The sequence below is a fragment of the Cyclopterus lumpus genome, chromosome 15 (genome assembly GCF_009769545.1).
Source record: "Cyclopterus lumpus isolate fCycLum1 chromosome 15, fCycLum1.pri, whole genome shotgun sequence".
In the NCBI taxonomy this organism is placed as follows: Eukaryota; Metazoa; Chordata; class Actinopteri; order Perciformes; family Cyclopteridae; genus Cyclopterus; species Cyclopterus lumpus.
In genome coordinates this window covers 6,288,169-6,307,640 of record NC_046980.1, presented here as the reverse complement: position 1 = coordinate 6,307,640, position 19,472 = coordinate 6,288,169, and the positions used below count along the sequence as shown (strand labels likewise).

The following is a 19,472-nucleotide window of genomic DNA, read 5'->3' as shown; positions in this document are numbered from 1 at the left end:
ACTGCCAAATACTGTATGCTGTTTAGTCCACCATATGCCTGTCCTGGGGGAGGTTTGCGTAAGGCTTCTGGAGATCTCTTTCTACTAATTTAGCAGAATTACTATCTGAACAGAGCCTGTACTGAAATATTCTTTGAAACTTGAAATGTCTGAATAGTTGCGGTTTGGATCATAGGATTAAATCACAGAAGAAATACTGTATGTTGTCGTAGGCTGACAGGTGGAGGATCATAAAGCAAAAATAGCAGGTTTATTTATTTTATCTTTGAACATTTAATTCTGTTATTCAGTACTATACTAAATTATGTGCACAAAATGTCTTTTTAACCCCTTCTGTTTGTAGAATTGTCAAGAATAAACACATGATGACTCAGTCTCCTCATCCAGGGGCTTAAATGATGCATGACCAGTTTAATATTGTCAAACGTTTTTGAATGCCTTTGCTCACTTCGGAACTATATGCGAAGACACGGTCTGCTCTCGCAAGTCTCAGTGAGGTTGTGCCAAACACTATAGCCATAGAAAAATTATATCTTTTAGCATGGGAAACATTCAACAAGTGCCCGAGCTGTCAATGAATGTACACTTGTAACTGGATATCACAGCTTCCATTAGTGCCACCAAAGCCTCCTTAGTATCAGTGTGGTCTTTGCAGATATGTGAATTATTAACTTTTATTAAACAAATAACACAGATGAAGGAATGTGTATTTTGGTTTTGTTAAATCGTGATATTTATCTGGAGTGGTATAAGGGGAAGTTCACTGAGAGCAGCACCAGAACTAGAATTATTAAAGAAATGAGAGTGGCTGTGGAAGAGGGACGTCGGCAGTATTTACCACAAATGGGGATTGCTCACCATTTGCGGCCGATTGGGATTTATAGTTTAATTAAATCCCCCGGCCCGTAGAAGTAAACGAGGGATGCACAGGAAAGTTTGGTACCTGAAGTTTGTTGGTAAAGCTAAAGAAGCGGATGGAAAGAAGCATATAGGTTTAGCTGGTGTCTTTCCATTAAGTATGGTTGCTGTTAAAAAGTAAGGATTAACATTTAATAGCTATATATACCTCGAGAGACTCGGTGTGTTAATGGAAACAAATAAATGAATGTGTTGTTTTCAGTCATGGAATTCTTGGTGAGAAATGTTTGTTATTTTTTACAACTTAAAAAATATAATTGACCTTAAAGTTTTTTTTTCTTGTTTTCATAATATAATGGCAACAACAAATCTAGAGTGCGAATATAATTATGTTGATGTGTAAAATGTGATTATATATAAATCAAAATGTGTTGAAAAGTGTGAAAATGTTTGTTAATGCCGAGTAGACGTTTATACTGACCAGGAGGACAACACATTTTTAGAGGAATAAAATTTGATTTGAAAGCTCTCCAATTGTCTGACATGTCTGATTTTACACTGCCCCCTGTTGCTGATTGTGGGATCCTGCTCTTTTATTTAATGTGGAGTACATGCATTCAATATCAGAGATTGAGCAAAGCAATAACCAACTGATATCAGTTTTAATACACAAATAAACATGTTTAGCCATACACTCAAAGGGTAAAAATGCTTTATAGAACAACACACACACACACACACACACACACAGCAAGGACATTTGTAGTTACATCCTTCTGCACTTGAATATATATAAATATAGATTAGTCTGTTTTTAGCGGAGAGACATCTGACTTCCAAGAGACAGATCATTTCACAAAGCGACTTTTCTGTAGCTCGTTAAGCAGAGTTTACTTCAGCATATTCTGTTCCAGCTCCATAGGAAACAATGTAGGACAAGCCTGGTGAGGCTAGTGTGAGTAGTTAATTCAGAATACAATAATACATTAAACAGATACAGAATAAAACAGGATAACTGAAACGTATTCTTGGTTCAGAAACATTGACAACTGTGGTTTGCAGAAACGTACAATGCCAAAAACACATTCTGGGGACTGTGTTGGTATTTCATCAAGGTAATTATGTCTGACTTTCTAGGAATACATATTATCCCGCTAAATTAATTACGTGGCAAGAGTCCTATTTGATACTACAAGGTTATTGTCAATACACATACTATTTTTTTGACCGCTTAAGATGCATAGAAGAATTGCAATAATACACACTGTCATTGAGAAAAGTATGATGATAAGTTTAAAAGGAAGAGAATTACAACAAGCTGAGCTCACTTTTAGGAGAAAAGGGCACAAGTGATATGCATGCATGCAACAAAGAGGGTGCCAGGTTGAAAGATATGACATGAGAGAGAGAGAGAGAGAGAGAGAGAGAGAGAGAGAGAGAGAGAGAGAGAAATGTGTCAAAAACAAAAAATAAATCCGAAGCAGACCTCGATTCTTCACTCACCTTTGTCTATGAATGAGTTTCTGACATTCACGTTCTCGTCCCCAGAAGACTTGGTTGAGTCTTAGGTTCGATGTCTGCTGAGAATAAAGGAAATGTCACATTGTGCACTCGTGCTTTTCACGTATTCCCACATATCCACTGAATCACAGGGAGGTGAGAGACTCTCCTGTCAACTGATCAATCACAGCGTCTATCACGGCTCAGTCACCATTCAGCAATTCCTCTACATACGCACACTATGTGTGAGCACATACATAATCTGTGATATCGCTGCTAATTATGCTTCATTCTAAGAACAGCTTCATTTTAAAAAGGTACATGCGTAATAAGTAAAGTCTTGTTATTCAGTCACTTCCCCCTCCTTTCACATTTGTGCCACTGAGTGGTGCTGTCGGGTCCTCTGAGACTGAGGTGGCAGTCAGAAGGGCTTTCTGACTGCCACCTCCACACTCTCAGGGTGCCTATATATAGGGCTGATAATATCCAAAACACTATTTATGGAGGACATTAAGAATTTGTTCTCAATTCAACTGCTTAAAAATAAATGTATTAAACTCAGCTTCTGTGAGACAGAGTTTCTGCCCCCCACGTTCGCTCGTCTTCGTGGTGCTTGCGTATGAAATGGTATTATTATCGTTTCTAGCGACGGAAATAGATGTGCAGTGAGATAAGCTAGATAATTTATCAGATGATCTAATTCCGCCCTTCTCTTGATGTCACGTCGACCACTGATGTCTCACTCGTTCCCTTTATTCTATATTTGTTTGCCATTTAATTTGCTAATCAATTTATTTACAAAAATGGGAGAAAAAATGAGAAGCACACGTAAATAAACTATAATAAATTCAGAATCAGCTTGAGAAGGCCTATGTACAGTAATTTAGTATAAAAAGGTGATTTGATGTGAGACACTTTTTTGAGAGTCCATGTGCTTAGAAGCACGATTACAACTCTTTCCCTTGATTGTGTCATATGTGTGTATGAAGCGATCATACAGCAGATGATAGAAAGCCATCTCTAGATTTTGGATAGTAGATGGGTCTAAATTTACTGAGTACTGTGGGATCGAGACCTGTGATTGTGAGGCTGGACAAGAGCTGGACATAAAATAAGGGAAATCTGTGGAAAATATAAAGTGAATCATTTAGGATAAACAAAAAAACAATTGCTCAGATGATAAAATGTACAACTTTCCCATTTACAGTACAAAATAAGAAATTATACAGATCTGCAAATATACTGTAGTGTAGACCATAAATGTGGCATTTAAGTAGCGAAACTACACTTAAACTCATTCAGGAGAACAACTAAAGCTGCACAGTGGAGCTGGTCGTCATGTCACCATTTTATATTTCATTTAATTTCACCACAATCAGACCAACTTTAGAGAAATATTGTATCAGAGTCAGCGGAGCATTCATAAAAACCTGAAGCTCAGATTCGTTTTACTGGCGATCATGTTCTCACAAATATGACAATGCTAGACCATGCAGTATGCACAATATAGGTCACTGCTAAACTATGTTGATCATATAAATACTGATATAAATATATATATATATGTATATATATATATATATAAATAAATAAATATATATAAATAGATTAGTTGCATCTATTGTAAGATATATGCAGTCTGCACCATAATTCAAAAAGCAGAATTGTTACAACTATGAATTTTAATAAATGTATAAAATGGTCAAATATGAGATGATGCCACTATTAAACCCAGTTGAGAGACTGCACATACTTTTGTGATAATTATTTTGTATTTATTTGTATTAAATGTCATTCAAATATACATGCGGTAGAGAACATCTACAAATGAGGTTACAGAGGACGTTTTGAACAACGTGAGAAAGAAGAAAAATATAAAAAGGAAGGGATTCAGTATTTTTCTTGAAACAACATTTACATTATAAAGTTTAAATACTCATGCTGACTCTGGTGGCTTGTCAACAATATGGCTAGGGGGGTGGGGGGGGGGGGGGGGTGGGGGGGGTTGTGCTGAGGAACTTTGGACCCAAGACTTTAGTATTTCTAGAATCCTGGCTATCGATTTCCTTCATGCATTCATGCTGCAGCTTGAAACACTCAAAATCTCCATCGGTGTCCAGTCACGATGCTTCCGAAAAAACCTGAAAACGTGACAATCTAGAGTCGGTTTAGAGTAAAGTAGTGAGTGACGGAGCGCGCCATCCCTCTGAAACACACACTGGCATGGCCTTAATACATTATACACACATATGCTTAACCTTAAACTCGCACTGTGCACTTGTGTCCTCTGAGGTTATCTTAAAGTGGAGTTCTGTTCCCCTCGTTCTTTGCTGCTAAATATAGGCGTCTGAACCATCTGTGAGAATGATTTTGTTCCTTTAATATCTCCATCAGCGTTTTCAGCTAGCCAAGAGAGACTTCTCCCCCCCCACTCCCCCAATCCCTATTCATACTCCTAACCTCAACCTCCTCCTCCTTCCCTCTTGACACCAACACGGCTGCTACCCACACCCCCAACCCTCTGGAAGATTTGCCGTGGGTTTGAAGTGGGTTTTGTACTCCAGCCATACGTAGGGTCAGAAGCACTGAGGGATTTGTACACACTTGTGATTCAAATCACCAGCATTGAGAGTCACCTCGTCTCTGTTTGGTATTTATAGGTCTGTCTCTCCTCCCAGGATTGCAACAAAAACCCGGTGAGTGGATCTGCGTCCCATCGGTGTGCTTTGTTCTACTAAAAAACTGCTTGGGTTTCAATTCTGGCTACAACAAAAATGGGGAGAGGCAATAGAAATGTGCAACATGTTCCCAATCAGGATTTCTGATTGGGCTAGGGATATCAAAAACCCAGTAAAACAAGATTTTTTTACTTATATTACTTGTACAATATTTTGGATTCTACCTCCTATTCAGAGTTAAATGGCTCAGGGATTCACTACGCAACTTTGAGATGTTCTTGGTGCGTCTTAATATGACCAAAGGAATGGCCGAATGTGCTGACCATCCCTCTCAGTGGGCGTCGCAGAGATTTTATATGGTGTTACAAAACACTCACAGAGAGGGGGGGGGGGGAGCGCGAGAAGTCCCCAAAGGCTGTAATTATTTAAGGCAACTAAACCTTCCTCGTTAAAATCCACAACGGCTCCAGATTCTCCCTGGAGTTTTGAGAGAGCTTCAACCACACACCTGTTTTCTGGAGGTGTGTATTGTGTCCTTCAGGGCCGCGTCGAGCCCGTTTTGACAGTTGGAACGACGGCGTTACGCGTCTCTGAAATGTCTTGGCTGGAAACGTCTTTTAAAAATAGCCGCGGTGGGTTTGAGTTACAGTCAGTAGATGCGATGTGATGTTTCGCCAGTTAAAGAAACTGTTGAACGCTGAAGGTGTATAAAGGAAGACAAAATATAAGGATAACTTAAGAAGCAGAAATACATATCGCAGACTAAAAAAAGGCCCCTTATAGTTGATGGTGAGTGACATCTCGACAGATGAGAATGTGATGCAAATTGGGGAATATGATCAGATGCTATTTTATGATCCCGAAGGCCTTAAACTTTACGGCACCCCAGAAAGCTTTGATCACCAATTTCTCCCCGACCCCCTCAGTGTGCTTCTGTTTATGTTGACTCCCCAGTCTGTGTACAGAACTGGTGTCCCTAAACAAAACTGAAACACACACGATGAGGCTATATGTTTCATCTGGGGCCAGACGTCGGCTTCATTTGGGAATGCGGGGAATCTGAGGGCACTGACATCCCGCTTGAACTTGAAAAATGAGGAGGGTCCATACTGCCTTGTCTCGTCAGGGGTTGTTGATGGCCGTAAGGTGTTGAAAGAGGGATCTTGGCGAGTCGGTGCCGTGATCGGAGATAATCGCAAAGCAGTCTGTTGAAGCGTCTTTGAACTTTGTGCAAATGTGTCTTGGAACTCAAGCACAGATACACTCCCTTTGTTTTGAATTCAACCTCAGTCTGAACCTGCAGATTTAACAGAGTTTTTTTTTTTTTAAAGGAACACCGTTATGTGAAATCGAGCAAAAAACTTCCTCAAGTTTGCTGCATTGAAAACATTGTTTGATTTAGTTTGATTTTGAAATGCAAACAATGTTGTCTAAATTTATAGTTCAAAAACAAATATCTTTGCTTGAGAGAAGCAGGTTTTCTTTCATTACTTCTATCCCCGATGAATGTGTTCAGTTGAGCCTGATATTGTTATTATTAACACCGTGCTCTCTCCTGAACCTCCAGTCATGTCTCTGGGAAAACCTGCCCCACTAAACAAGAGGAAAAAGCTCTCCAGGATCATAACTGACTTATCGCATATTCCTCAGGATGGTAAGGCTGGCACGAAGTCACAAGAATAACAAACCAAATGAATTTAATAAGTGCAGCTCGGACATATAAACACAACATATATTAATAGATGTATGACAGATGATAGGTACTGCGGGTTGGAACTCATCTTACAGTATATATGGAGTTAGACCCGCAGTACAAGTAAGAAAGATGTATAACAAAATGTAATATAATAACACATAGTTAATATAACTAAATATACAGGATTCTGGGTTGACTTTAGTTAAAAGAATGTATGTTTCCCATTCAGGAAACTGTGCATATTTAACACTAACAGTGCAAAAACAAAGTAGTAAGTAAAATATTGTAGATGTAATGAAACACTTAAACATCTGTTATCCAAAAGGTTGTCTCACTACGGAGCCGTCTAGTTCCCACAGTGTGACATTTCTGGACGTAGCGCTCACGTGTTTGTATCTTACCTAGAGTATGATTCAGAGCCGGAGGCGTCTGAGTTCGACCTGGGAACAAAGATCAGGACTCCCAAAGACATCATGCTGGAGGAGCTTTCCCTGATGAAGAACAAAGGCTCAAAGATGTTCAGGAGGAGGCAGAAGAGAGTGGAGAGGTTCATCTACGAGAACAACCCCGACATCTTCTGCAGTGAGTCTATGGTGAGAGCATATGGAGAAACACTATAACTCCAGTCACTTGTGTGGAATTTCAAAAGAAAATGTAAGAATGTAACGATACAGTGTGAATGATACATCCAGATATTCCACAGAGGAACTCAATGCAATGTTTGAAGAGGCGTATCTATTCTTATTACAATCCTTAATCCATCATAATCAAACACTAATTTTTCATTTATAATATGACAGGCAGCTGTAAATGGATTTTTTAAGTGTTAAGCACCTGGAATAATGATGTTTAAATCCTTTGTCATCATTTTTGTAACGTAATAAATACCCCCTCTGATTTCCGAGGAGCAGCTTCCCAAATAAATGAGAAAAAAACATGAGCTGTAAATATGTGTCATATAACCCCAATTGTTTTCCTTTATGTAAATGCTTATGGAGCATATTTAGATTTAAAAATAAATAACTGGCTTTGAAAATGACCTCCAAAATTATTATTTATTATTATTATTTAAGCCAACGTCTAAACCCACAAGATGGCACTTTGGTCCTCAAATGACTTATTGATCTTTTCCGATCAATCAAACCAGCTAGATTAGAGGATTAAGGATTAAGGCCTCCAATACATAATCAAGACTCAGTATTGCTTGTCAGGTGTGAATTCGACAAGATGAAACATGGTTATTCAGCACTTACAAACAAATGTGCGGTGGGACATATGTGATTGATGACATTGACCATTTTTCTTTCAGGACAACCTCCAGAAGTTTGTTCCCTCTCTGGGAGGTCAGATTGGAGGTGACATGATAAACGTCGGAGGATGTTTTGTCAGCAAACAGGTTGGACTGCAGACTTTTGGAGGGATGCATGGTAGAGGAGGAGGGGCCCCTGTGCCGCCTCCGAAGCCTGGAAGCAAAGGTGCACGAGCAGGAGGTGCAGGAGGACTGGGTGGGGGCGACCATGGAAACGGGGGACAAGGAGAAGGAGCGAGTGAGTGGTCCCCACTGAAAGGTTGGTAGCATTTTTCTTATTTTTAATTTTTAAAGATTCTATTTTAAGGTCCAGTCATTTTAAAGCACACTGCACTCTTTTATGAATTAAACTAATGACATATGTGCAAATGTGTGTTAATTTTTGGACAGTCAGGCTAGCTGTTTCCCTATGTTTCCAGTCTTTGTGATAAGCTAACCAGTTGCTGGCTACATATAAGAGTCAAAAAGAGAAAGTGGTATTGATTTCCTCCTCTTGAAACAAAGCAAATACAAATATTTCCCTAGATTTTGTATATATACATATATATATATATGTATATATATGTATATATATATATATATATACTTATTGTTCATTTTTTCAACTTTAAATGCTACCAACTAAAGGTGGAAGCAATGATGCATCATCTAAGAAGCTGCTTCTTATGAAGACGTACAAGTCGCCATGGGAGAAGGCCATGAAGGGGGATGAAATCCTGATCGCCACTATGAAAACAGGAATGCCTGGTCCTATTGAAAAAACCGATGCGCAAAAGTACAAATGCTTCAACAGGTACTTCCCTCAAGGCCCGACTTTGTATTGGAGGTGCTTTGTAACAAGCAGGGGCTTCAATAACCCTCTCACCTTTTCTCTGCTAGGTCCGCCATGCCCTACGGCGGCTTCGACAAGGCCAACCAGTTCATGAAATTCCAGCTGCCAGAACGTGATGCCAAACAGGAGGCGGAGGCCGCAGTGGTGTACCAGCACGACATCGACTGCCGGCCTTCCTTCAACCGCACTCCCATTGGCTGGGTGGGCAACGGAGAGAACGGCACCATTGACATGGAGACAGATGCCGTGGTCTTCGACGGAGAGACCGACGAGCTGTGAAAAAAATATTCATGATGTCATTACACACACTGTGCACAGCACGCATGCATGAATGTATGCGTAGAGGAAACGTGGGCACGTTATTATGTTGCTCTGTATTCAGTTGTAAGGCAAGGAAACAAGCCGTAGATGCGTAGGGGGGAGGGGGAGGGGGGGATGAAACATCAAACGTTGAGTTCAAGAGTTGAGTCTCAACACTCAGAAAGGTTTTTGCTCTTGGTGAGAAGTTGCAGATTTTGTCAATGAGAATAGAATGAATCCAGTATGAAGGATAGAGTTATGCTATGTTACTGTTGTGCACACTGTCTTGATGTCAAGTTGTTACCACATTTATTTCCCCGGTGCCTTTTTTTTTTTGCTGTTAATATTCTCTGTTTATTTGTTGAGTGAAAAAACAACAACGACGAACCTGTATTATTCTCGATGCATGCATGTAGTCAGTTACTGAGCCATCAGCTGACTGTGAAAACACAGTTTCTCAACTATAAACACTTTCAAACTGTAACAGCCCTCTTGTTAAGTGATAAAAATGTCACGGGAAATCATTGTTTGTGTGTGTGTGTGTGTGTGTGTGAAAATCCTTACCAACTTCATTCCCTTTTGACAGTGTAACATTTAAATGTCAGACGGCTCAAATTTCAATTACAAGAATTCATCTTTTATAATATAATTTATATTTTTTATTTCTTTAATCTTAGTCTCCTATTATCATTGGTTACTTAACTTTTATCGACCTATACAAATACTCCATTACAAGCAGCAGTCATAGTTACACAGGAAGAATCCAGGGCTCCTTAAAGTATCAAAAGTAAAAGTAATAATAATAATAATAATAATGCATTTAATTTATATAGCGCTTTTCATAATACTCAAAGACACTTCACATAATTAAAACATCCTAAAAGCTAAAAATAAATAAATAAGAATAGCTAAAATACAGGTAAAACAAATAAAACAAATAAATAGGGACTTTGAGTCGCTATTAAACGACTCAAAAGTACTCACTAAACTGAGTGCTAAGAGTTGTTATATTGTCAAAACATATATTATATCAGCATGATCATTTTTAGGACATTTTAATTTCAATATGAAAACGGCTTATTTCTTACTCTGATCTGACTGCACAAACTTAAAATGTGCACTTCATAATAAATAATACCTAATAATAAATAAAAATAACCTCTGACTAAGAACAGTAACTTTTCGCACCTGTGAGAAGTTTGCCAAGCCATCCATATATATATATTTTAAAATGTCATCTTTTTGGGGGATTCAAACGAAGCAGAGGGCCTGAAAGTATAACTACTTCCCCTGTGCGCGAGGCGTTCCTCCACGAGGAGCCACTCCCGCCCAGGTGGGGGCAGCCATGCTCTAAAAAGGTTGTTTGCCAGTTTTCACGTATGAAACCAGAAGAAGATTTCAATACCTTTGAACGTTGGATGCTGGTCCACTAACTTCCACGATCTTCTGGTCCGTGCCGGTCTCCTGTCGTACCGCCTCGCCGTGGACGCGGCGTGGACTCGCCCGGTGCTCTTCGGTAACCACGCAACGTGTTCAAGTGACCAGCTAACAGCTAGTTAGCTCAACCAACGTTAGCTAGCTGCCGTTACAGTAGAATAAGCTCGCGGAGGGTTTCAGTGAAACGAACAACCAAATCAACACGAACACTTGTACGCGCGCACGCGCCGTCTTGGGTTTGAGTGGTGCCGTCCATCTCAAATGCTTCCTACGTCAACAGCAGCGCCCCATTGAAGGGTTTATTAAAAGTAAAATGATGACATAATCCCAACACCTAACGACCTGTATACGGAGTGACGGGGAAATAAAGTTTCTAGTTAACTGAATGTGTGGTTGATTTCCAGAGGTTACGTCATTCCCAGTTTCCAGATGTGATGGTGATAACAATAGAAAACACTATCAGTTTTAGTTTAAATTATTAAGGTGTGATAGTGTTGATGTCCCTATAATTTTATGGCAGTTTCATCGAGCTTCAAAATTATAATTTAGCTAAAGAAAGTATTTTCATTTTCACGTCTATGTGATATATCGTATGTTATTATTGACTCGCTCTGTTTTAGGTGCCCAGTGATCTCGCCTGATGACGTCCAAACCAAAGGCCCAGTTGGCACCCCTGCCATGGATGGAGATCCTCACATATTGGGTGCTGTCCTTCGGCTCTCATCTGTACTCTTTCTACCAACTGCACATATTCTCCAAAGGTAAAGCAGATAAGAGTGGTGTCTGTACGTTGGTTCAATGCATTGAGATGAAAGGGTCAAGAAAAATGAAGCTGTTTTCCCGTTTCGTACCTCAGAGCATGAAGCGGGATTAGAGAGAGAATTGGAAAAAGGCCTCGTAAAGGGTTTTAAAAGGGTGAGTTCAATGTTGAAATTACTCATTAAAACCCCCAATCTGAACGTACAGTACGGTGCATCTCACTGAAAACATACGTTTGTTTTAATTCCAAAGTGTGCCGTCCTAATTTAAGCTTTTTACAAGCTTTACACTTCGTTGTACACAAAGCATTTGAAATACTTTACCATTTCAAAGCGCCTTTTTTATCAGGCGTCAGGTGCGATTTTGAAGGCCCATGGTGAAGTTGGTTGTTTTTATCAGGACCCAACAGACTTTGAGTGGACGTTCTGGACGCAATGGGCTAAGAAGTCTTTGCTGTGGACTCTTGTTGGTCACGGCGTGATATCAAGATTGACCAGCATCTTTTACCCCAAGGTAGGAAGCAGCTGCCGCAGTACGGTTAAGTGGAATATTGCCATCAGGCGGGAGATGTTTCAATCCGCCATGTGTTTTATGTTTTCTCCGATAGTTCAGGGTGCCAGCACTCACTATATACGGCTTCTTAGCAGCCAGCAGTGTGCTGGGCATTAAAGGTGTGGGTGTGCTGCTGGTCCACCTGGGCTTGTCCTTCTCAGTGGCCCAACTGCGAAAGCCAGCTTTGTCATGGGCCATCAACCTGCTGCTGCTCTCCACGCTTCACATCCAACCGCTTCAAGAGATCCAGGTGGGTTGGATCACCTGGATTATACCGGTTCCTGGTTTTTAGGGGCTTCATCTTGCATTAAAAGCATAGCACAGACGAGTAAAACATGTTTTATTAGAAGTAAGAGACATTTACAGCAGACAAAACGCAAGAGATTTAAGATGAACAAGGGACTGCATCTCCACTATCTTTGTGTTTATAATCTGAATTAACCATTACTTTTATGTAAGTGAATTATTGTTTGAAGTGTGTCACCTAACATTTGATCATCAGTAAATGTCATATTTGTAAAGAACACAAGAGGGCACACGCTACCAAGGGGAAGTACAACCATTTGGCCACTCGGCTGCATTTCTCCATGTCCCTACCACACGATAACAGTTGACTGAATTTATTGAAGTCATTTACATACTAGGCATGTTATTTACAGCATTTCCTGAGGTCGAAAAACTCTTCCTACAAGCACTTAAAAATAGCTTTTAGTGTGAGACATCCTAACAGACAGTAATCATATTCTAAAAGTCAAACGAGAGAATTACCATTTTACTAAACTGCTTTTTCTTTTTGACAGACAGAAAACATTCTTACATTTAGTTTTAATGACTCCAGGAACTCAATGCCATTCATGTGTACACACATTTATTGATAATTATTGACACTGGCTCTTAGTATTTCACAACCTTTATCCCGAATCGTCCTCTTATAAACCCAATCGAAAAAAAGAAAAAAAACACCAGCTGATACTAACCAGGCAACTATGCTCCAGTTACAATGGTTGGAAATGTGAATTTAGGAAGTGAAATAGACCTGACAGACTCCTGTGAACACACACACACACACACACACACACACACACACACACACACACACACACACACACACACACACACACACACACACACACACACACACACACACACACAGACACAGACAGTCTATTTCGAGAGATATGCTATTCCCAAAGCAACTCATTAAAAGTTGTCTCAAGCACATGTTTATTCCTATGTGTTGATCAGTTGTCTAAATATGTTGTTGCCAACTAATGTTCTCATTGAAAATGTGTCGTATGTATAAAAAAAAAAGAGGCTATATTTAGTGTCGGATCGTGACTATTAATATAGAAGATCCCCAGGAATGTGTTGTTAATAATTGGCCATCTCTCTGTGTTACTCAGAGGGACTGGTATAAAACCGAGGAGGAGTACTATCTGCTCCTCTTCAGTGTTGCCGTCTGTGGTCTACGCTTCATCAGCTTCAGCCTGGAGCATTGCTGGGCCCCTGCAGAGCGTGGTGGAGTTGTGCAGCTCTGCTGGTTATTTTCATACACCTTCTATCATCCTTTTTTCTACAATGGACCCATTATTACGTACCAAGATTACATTGAGCAGGTAAGAACAAGGGTTCTCAGGAATTTAACAGCAATTTAGTCTAAAATTGCCTCCTAGTTTTGTGTCGAGAGGATGCCGATTGCTGTTCATAAGGGCACGTGAACTCAGGTCACCTTTTTAAAAAAAAAAAAAAAAAACACACACAGTAGACATCAGCGGCCCTTAGCAACGAGCTCTCTTTCTACACTTGCAGATGCGGAGGTCTTCTGAGGAGCGTGACGGAGACAAATCTGTTTTTAGTTACTTGGTGCTCAGAGTGGGACGGATTATTCTGTGGTGGTGCATCGCAGAATACCTGATCCATGTCATGTACATGCACTCCATCCAGTCTAATGAGACCTACTTAGAAATCCTTCCTCCCTGGGCCCTGGGTAAGTCTTTGTACTGCATGTATTTTTAGGTTCTTGTATACAGTACAAACGTAGATTTTTTTTTTTTTAAGCTTCAACGTTTCCCAGTCGCTTCAGACACACTCCGAAACACATTTTTGAGATGCAGAATTTAAAACCCCCGCAGGATATCGTTGGTTCTAAAACTCCCATCAGATATGCCGATTACTGTCTTACTCATTGGCCTCAATTCACAACCAGCCGTTATGATCCGGGGTGGGATGTTGATATTTTTCATAAAGTGACAGATTTGGTGTCCCGTTAAGTGTACTTTTTTTTTTTGCTTGCCACATTATTTATTCACAAATTGAAGGCATCAATATGCGAGGCCATGTACCCTCGTTTAACCCCTTTGTGTCTTTGCAGGGCACTTAGTTTGTTTAAGGTATATGTATTTACCCACGTGGCCACTGTGGTCTATATATACACTCTGCATCTACAGCCTCCATATTGATCTTTTTTTTTAGATGTGAAGCTCCTCTGGGATTTTGAGGTTATTTGCTAATTAACAAATTATTTGTCATTGACTCACTCACCGTTGTCCTATCTGCCCCCTAGATGCCATAAGCAGGTATATAAACTGAATTATGATTATTTACTGGCCTTTTTTGTTGTTGTTGCTAAACTGTTCTCAGCATCTCTTTTATGTCAGCAACAAATTATGTTTGCCAAGTTCTCACATCAACTATTCATCCCTACGCTGGTGCTCCTTCTGAAGTTTCTTCCCTTTTCTTGCTTATTAAACAAGTTTTTGGGGGGAGTTTCACCCTTTTTTGAACAGAGGGTCTAATAATACCGGGTGTTGTATGCTGTACATATTAGAAACCCCTCTGAGGCAAATTTGGGCTGTATAAATACAAATTATATTATTTATAACACAGGGAAATTGTTTTTGGAAAATATAGAGCGTGTCTTAAATCATTAAAATAGGAAATATTACTTTACTTTGACCTCCTTTCCCCCCTGTTACAGGAGGTCTGGCCCTGGCACTCGTGCAGTTCTTCTTTGTGAAGTATCTGGTGCTGTTTGGCCTTCCATCCATGCTGGCTACTTTGGATAAACTAGTTCCCCCGAAGCTCCCTCGTTGTGTGAGCATCATGTACAGTTTCACGGGGATGTGGAGGTAAGAACACCACGCACGTAAATAATGCAGAGTGGAGGTCTCGTAGCATTCCTTCACACGTCAATAACAGGAGAAGCTTGCGTCTGTTATTTTTGAAGAAAGGCTTGATTTAATGTCAAGTGCCATAAGTGCTCACTGTTTGTTGGCAACAAGATTCAGACGAATTGTCTGATCTCCTGTCTGGCAATCAGAACAATGGGTCACCTCTGCACCATTACATAATTCGGTCAGACTTGAGCTACGATGGTTTGTTTGCTGGGAGCATTCTTCATTTATCGCATCATTGCTGAAACCAAAAAAAGTAAATAATGAATCAAAACAAAACCTGTTTGGTGGTAAAAAGAAATAGAAATAAATTACCATCTGACAAATGCCGGTTTCTATCCTAAATATTTAAAGTGCTAGACGGGATGATATTCATAATACTAAACCTGTCCCCCTTTTTAAGATTATTGAAATATGTTGGGAGATATAACCCGGATGGCTTTCACCCCTCTCTGTATTCAAACCACTTAATAATACAAAATAAATTCAATTTTACTCTCACTCACAAAATGTCCATTAAATCAACAGAAACCAATTTCAAATTCAGAGTCCTGATCAAATGCCCCGTAATTAAATAAACTGTCCAAGGAGACAATGAGCAGGATGATGAGTGGCAGGACAAAAATAGATGCAATTAGGCCGTGGATGAGGCGATGGATGAGGGGGCTCTGCACAATAACCCGAGGCCCGGAAAAACTGCAAGGAAGAAGATTTATCCTCACATGTGTAGCTCCAACAAAGGAAGTCCACAGACGTATCCAAGCAGGTCAAAGAGGTCGTGAATCCTCCAAGTCAGCAGCACATTGTTGCACAGGCAAGTCCAGGAAATGCAGCCAACTGCTACTCGGTTACTTTTATAAACCTCACAGTCTCTCTTTTGAGCAAAGATGTCCATAAACTGGTTTAAACCTTTTAGTTATCCTCTCATTTTTAGATATAAATGGGCTATTTATTATTTTCTGTATTCTTTGGCATGAGTGTGTCAACACACACACACACGGACAACTCATACTGAACAATTTATGTCCCGCCTACCTCCTATGAAAGTATATGTCATGACCATTGTTGCATTTCTGAAGCTCATTTAACACGTTTGCGACCGAGCAAAGGTAAAGCCTATGCCCGGTTGATGCTGAAGGGGTCACACTTGCTCAAGTTAAATGTACGCACACATTGCAGTGCTTGTTAGAGGGGAATACGCCACTAATCAGCAAGGCGTCATATAGATGAGGCTAAAGGCAACAGCATTTCCACTGCTTGGAAAAGCATTTCAGGACATGTGGGTATATGTAGTGGTGAACATTTTGTGTTACAGTGCCGTCTGTTGTTTGCCCAGTTACCAGTTTATTAGGTACACCTTGCTAAAAACCAATACAGTCTGGTACAACAGTCCTACAATAACTTTATTAAGGTTATATGGTGGTTATATTGTTAATTTTCTTTGTTGTATGAGAATTTTGGAAGTTGCCGTTTGTGTTGTTAAGCTGTATTGCATTATACTAACTTGTGTTTCTATTATTTTGTCCACCCCATTTATATCCATAAGGAGGTACAATACGTTAATTAAAAAATAAAAGTTTGATAAAAATAAAATAAAACCTTTCTTAATTATAACGTTCCTCGTGGTAGGATTTATTGTATTGCAGGATTGTTCTATTAGACTGCATTAGTCTTTGCTAGCTGTACCTAATTAACTGTCAATAAAACAGAACAAACATGAAATGTAATGCAAACATCCAAATACACAATAAATAATCACGTTGTCAGTCAAAAAACTATGTTTAAATCTCTATTCTCTATAATTACCAGGGAGTGTAGAGTTTTATACCTCTTCCTTCATGGCAAAATCACTCTGTTCCCAAATGTAATTAAAGATGAGAGCATGCTCTCTTAATTCAGAGCACATACAATTGATGGAAGGCTGTGTGTTTGGTTTTGCAGTAAAAATGCACTGGCCGCAGACCGGATCGACCGATGTGCTGACACCGATGCACTCCAATCCGGCTTTGTGTGTGCTGAGCTGGCCAATGTTGACAACATTGATGGAATGCATAAAGCTGTCCACCGGCATCATTCACAAAACGGCTTCAGTTTATAGACAGCACCAAAACAAAAAGGGGAAAAAACTATTTTTCTAATCTTCTTAATGACAAAGAGTGCACACACAAACACACATCCATCATACATGCTGCATATGAAGCACATGAGCTCAGGGCTTTCTTACACAGTGCTATATTATTATGTAAATGTGTCACTCAATATTCATTTCTTTCTCTTTTTTTGTTGTATTTGTTCTCTCTCAGGCACTTTGACGAGGGCCTGTATCGATGGCTCATCAGGTAAGAGCCACTTCATGAGCAGAGAACAGACTAATTCAGATGTTAATGCTTATTAAAAATGTGAAATGTCATCTAAAACAAATAATAACTGTCTGTCTGTCTAATCTATTTTTATATATATATTTGTTTTATTTATTTATATATTTATATATATATATATATTCAAAATGCTATTCAAAATATGAGGCAACGAAAACTATAAATAAATACTATATATATATATGTGTGTGTGTGTGTGTGTGTGTGTGTGTGTGTGTGTGTGTGTGTGGTGTGTGTGTGGTGTGTGTGTGTGTGTGTGTGTGTGTGTGTGTGTGTGTGTGTGTGGTGTGTGTGTGTGTGTGTGTGTGTGTGTATATATATATATATATATATATATATATATATATTGTATCTATTTATAGTTTTCGTTGCCTCATATTTTGAATAGCGTGCCGTGTGTTTATTCAAGCTTTTATCTGTTATTTTTTGCACACTTACTGCAAAGAGGCTCATTTCCTGCAGGGCAATGAACTTGTCAGTTGAATAACCTTAAAAGAAATAAAATAAAGGTGCCATTCTCCAGCTGCCGACCCACATGTTTCCTCTTAATGGACGAGGATGCTGCATTTGCATGTAGGCTTTCTCATGATTATGAGGACGGATGCTGTTGGTGAATAGTTCTTCTGTTGTGCTCACCGCACCCTGGTGAAATGCCTCCTTGTTTAGTATGCGCATATGTAATGAGAGCACTTGTACTTTGGACAAAGTACATTATTAGTTTTGTCTGCTTTTTAACGATGCACACTTGGCTGAATGCAGCCTACGGGGACATTATGGTCCACGCGGGTTGCCACGTTAAGGCGACGCTACAGTTGCACGGTTGTCAGAGAAGACGCTGATATTCCGTGACGATGCTCCCTCGTCCTGGTCGCTGTTTGCTAATTAGTTTGTGTGATGACGCGTATGATGGCGTACATGTACACCGGCTTTCCAGGTGTTTAAGATTAGTTCAGAATGAAGTCAGACTGTTTTGGAGATGGCTACAGTTAATTATGAAGAAACAATGGCAGATTTTTGAAGAGACAGTTCACCCCAAAAATCAAAAAATAAATATGTTTCCTCTTACCTGTTGTGCTATTAATCATTCTAGATTATTTGGATGTGAGTTGTCTAGTTTTGGAGTTATCGGCTGTCTCTCCAATATAATGGGACTAGATGTCACATGGCAATGTCTCTTTTTAAGAACTCATAACCTGGTTACTTAAGATAATCCAGACATTGTTGTGGGCAGTTTCACGTAGGAACTATGGTTAAGAGAAAAATAATTTCTCTGTATTGTACGTATTTTTTGATCTCGGGGTGAACTATACTTTTTACTTGAATTACAAAATGGAAGTTGCCGTTTCAATCCGTGTGCGTTGAAAATTAGTTTTCTCCCGCTTACTAATGGCATCACTCGCAATTACTCCCCGCTGCAGATGCAACAAATGATACCCACGACACGATGGCCCCCGACGTTCCTTCTCGCCAAAGTGCTTTCAAAGAGGTTTTAATGCAGTTCTGAAATTCAGTTGAAATGCTCTGAAGAGCGCTAGATGAGTGCGTAGGTGTTAAATGATGTGCTCTGCACGACACCCCGTCTCCCTGAGCGGCTAAGTGGCTCATTCTTAACCATCACATGGCGCTTTCCTCCGGCCCTGTGTGCCGCTGTGTCACCGTCTCGCCGCTCCAACAAAAGGGCTCTCACTGGTTGTTTGATTGAGTTATTGCTGCAACATACGAGGAGGAGCGATTGATTGATTTAATTGATTTAGTTTTAAAATAAATATATATATATATATATATATATATATATATATATATATATATATATATATATATATAATATATATATATATATATATATATATTATATATATATATATAATGTGTGTGTATATATATGTATATATATATGTATATAATGTATATAGGTGGGCTTGGATTGAGCTGTGTGTGTGTTTATGTGTATCAGTAGCTTGGCACTCCAATTCCAGTCTTTTAAAACCTTGTGTGCACCA

At 39.5% G+C, this 19,472-nt stretch overlaps 2 protein-coding genes across 2 annotated transcripts in view; both read left to right on the top strand.

Annotated features, from left to right (window-relative positions):
- Positions 1 to 6,605: 6,605 nt before the first annotated feature.
- On the top strand, positions 6,606 to 9,152 carry myoz1a (myozenin 1a). The gene is made up of 5 exons (XM_034552061.1): positions 6,606 to 6,690; positions 7,138 to 7,325; positions 8,042 to 8,300; positions 8,669 to 8,834; positions 8,921 to 9,152. The coding sequence occupies exons 1-5, from the start codon at positions 6,606 to 6,608 to the stop codon at positions 9,150 to 9,152; spliced, it is 930 nt and encodes a 309-aa protein (XP_034407952.1).
- Positions 9,153 to 10,465: 1,313 nt separating this feature from the next.
- Positions 10,466 to 19,472, top strand: part of hhat (hedgehog acyltransferase) — a 15,539-nt gene continuing 6,532 nt past the window's right edge. The window contains exons 1-9 of the mRNA XM_034552060.1: positions 10,466 to 10,689; positions 11,231 to 11,371; positions 11,467 to 11,525; positions 11,769 to 11,882; positions 11,977 to 12,171; positions 13,325 to 13,537; positions 13,731 to 13,908; positions 14,899 to 15,049; positions 17,398 to 17,433. Coding sequence (XP_034407951.1) covers positions 11,251 to 11,371; positions 11,467 to 11,525; positions 11,769 to 11,882; positions 11,977 to 12,171; positions 13,325 to 13,537; positions 13,731 to 13,908; positions 14,899 to 15,049; positions 17,398 to 17,433 — 1,067 coding nt within the window. The 5' untranslated portion in view covers positions 10,466 to 10,689; positions 11,231 to 11,250. The remainder of the gene's footprint in view (positions 10,690 to 11,230; positions 11,372 to 11,466; positions 11,526 to 11,768; positions 11,883 to 11,976; positions 12,172 to 13,324; positions 13,538 to 13,730; positions 13,909 to 14,898; positions 15,050 to 17,397; positions 17,434 to 19,472) is intronic.

Bases quoted from the DNA above. Each gene is read 5' to 3' on its own strand.
- myoz1a (XM_034552061.1), top strand. From the start codon at position 6,606: ATGTCTCTGGGAAAACCTGCCCCACTAAACAAGAGGAAAAAGCTCTCC. The intron at 7,326-8,041 runs GTGAGAGCATAT...TTTTTCTTTCAG, and splicing joins TCTTCTGCAGTGAGTCTATG to GACAACCTCCAGAAGTTTGT. The intron at 8,835-8,920 runs GTACTTCCCTCA...TTTCTCTGCTAG, and splicing joins AAGTACAAATGCTTCAACAG to GTCCGCCATGCCCTACGGCG.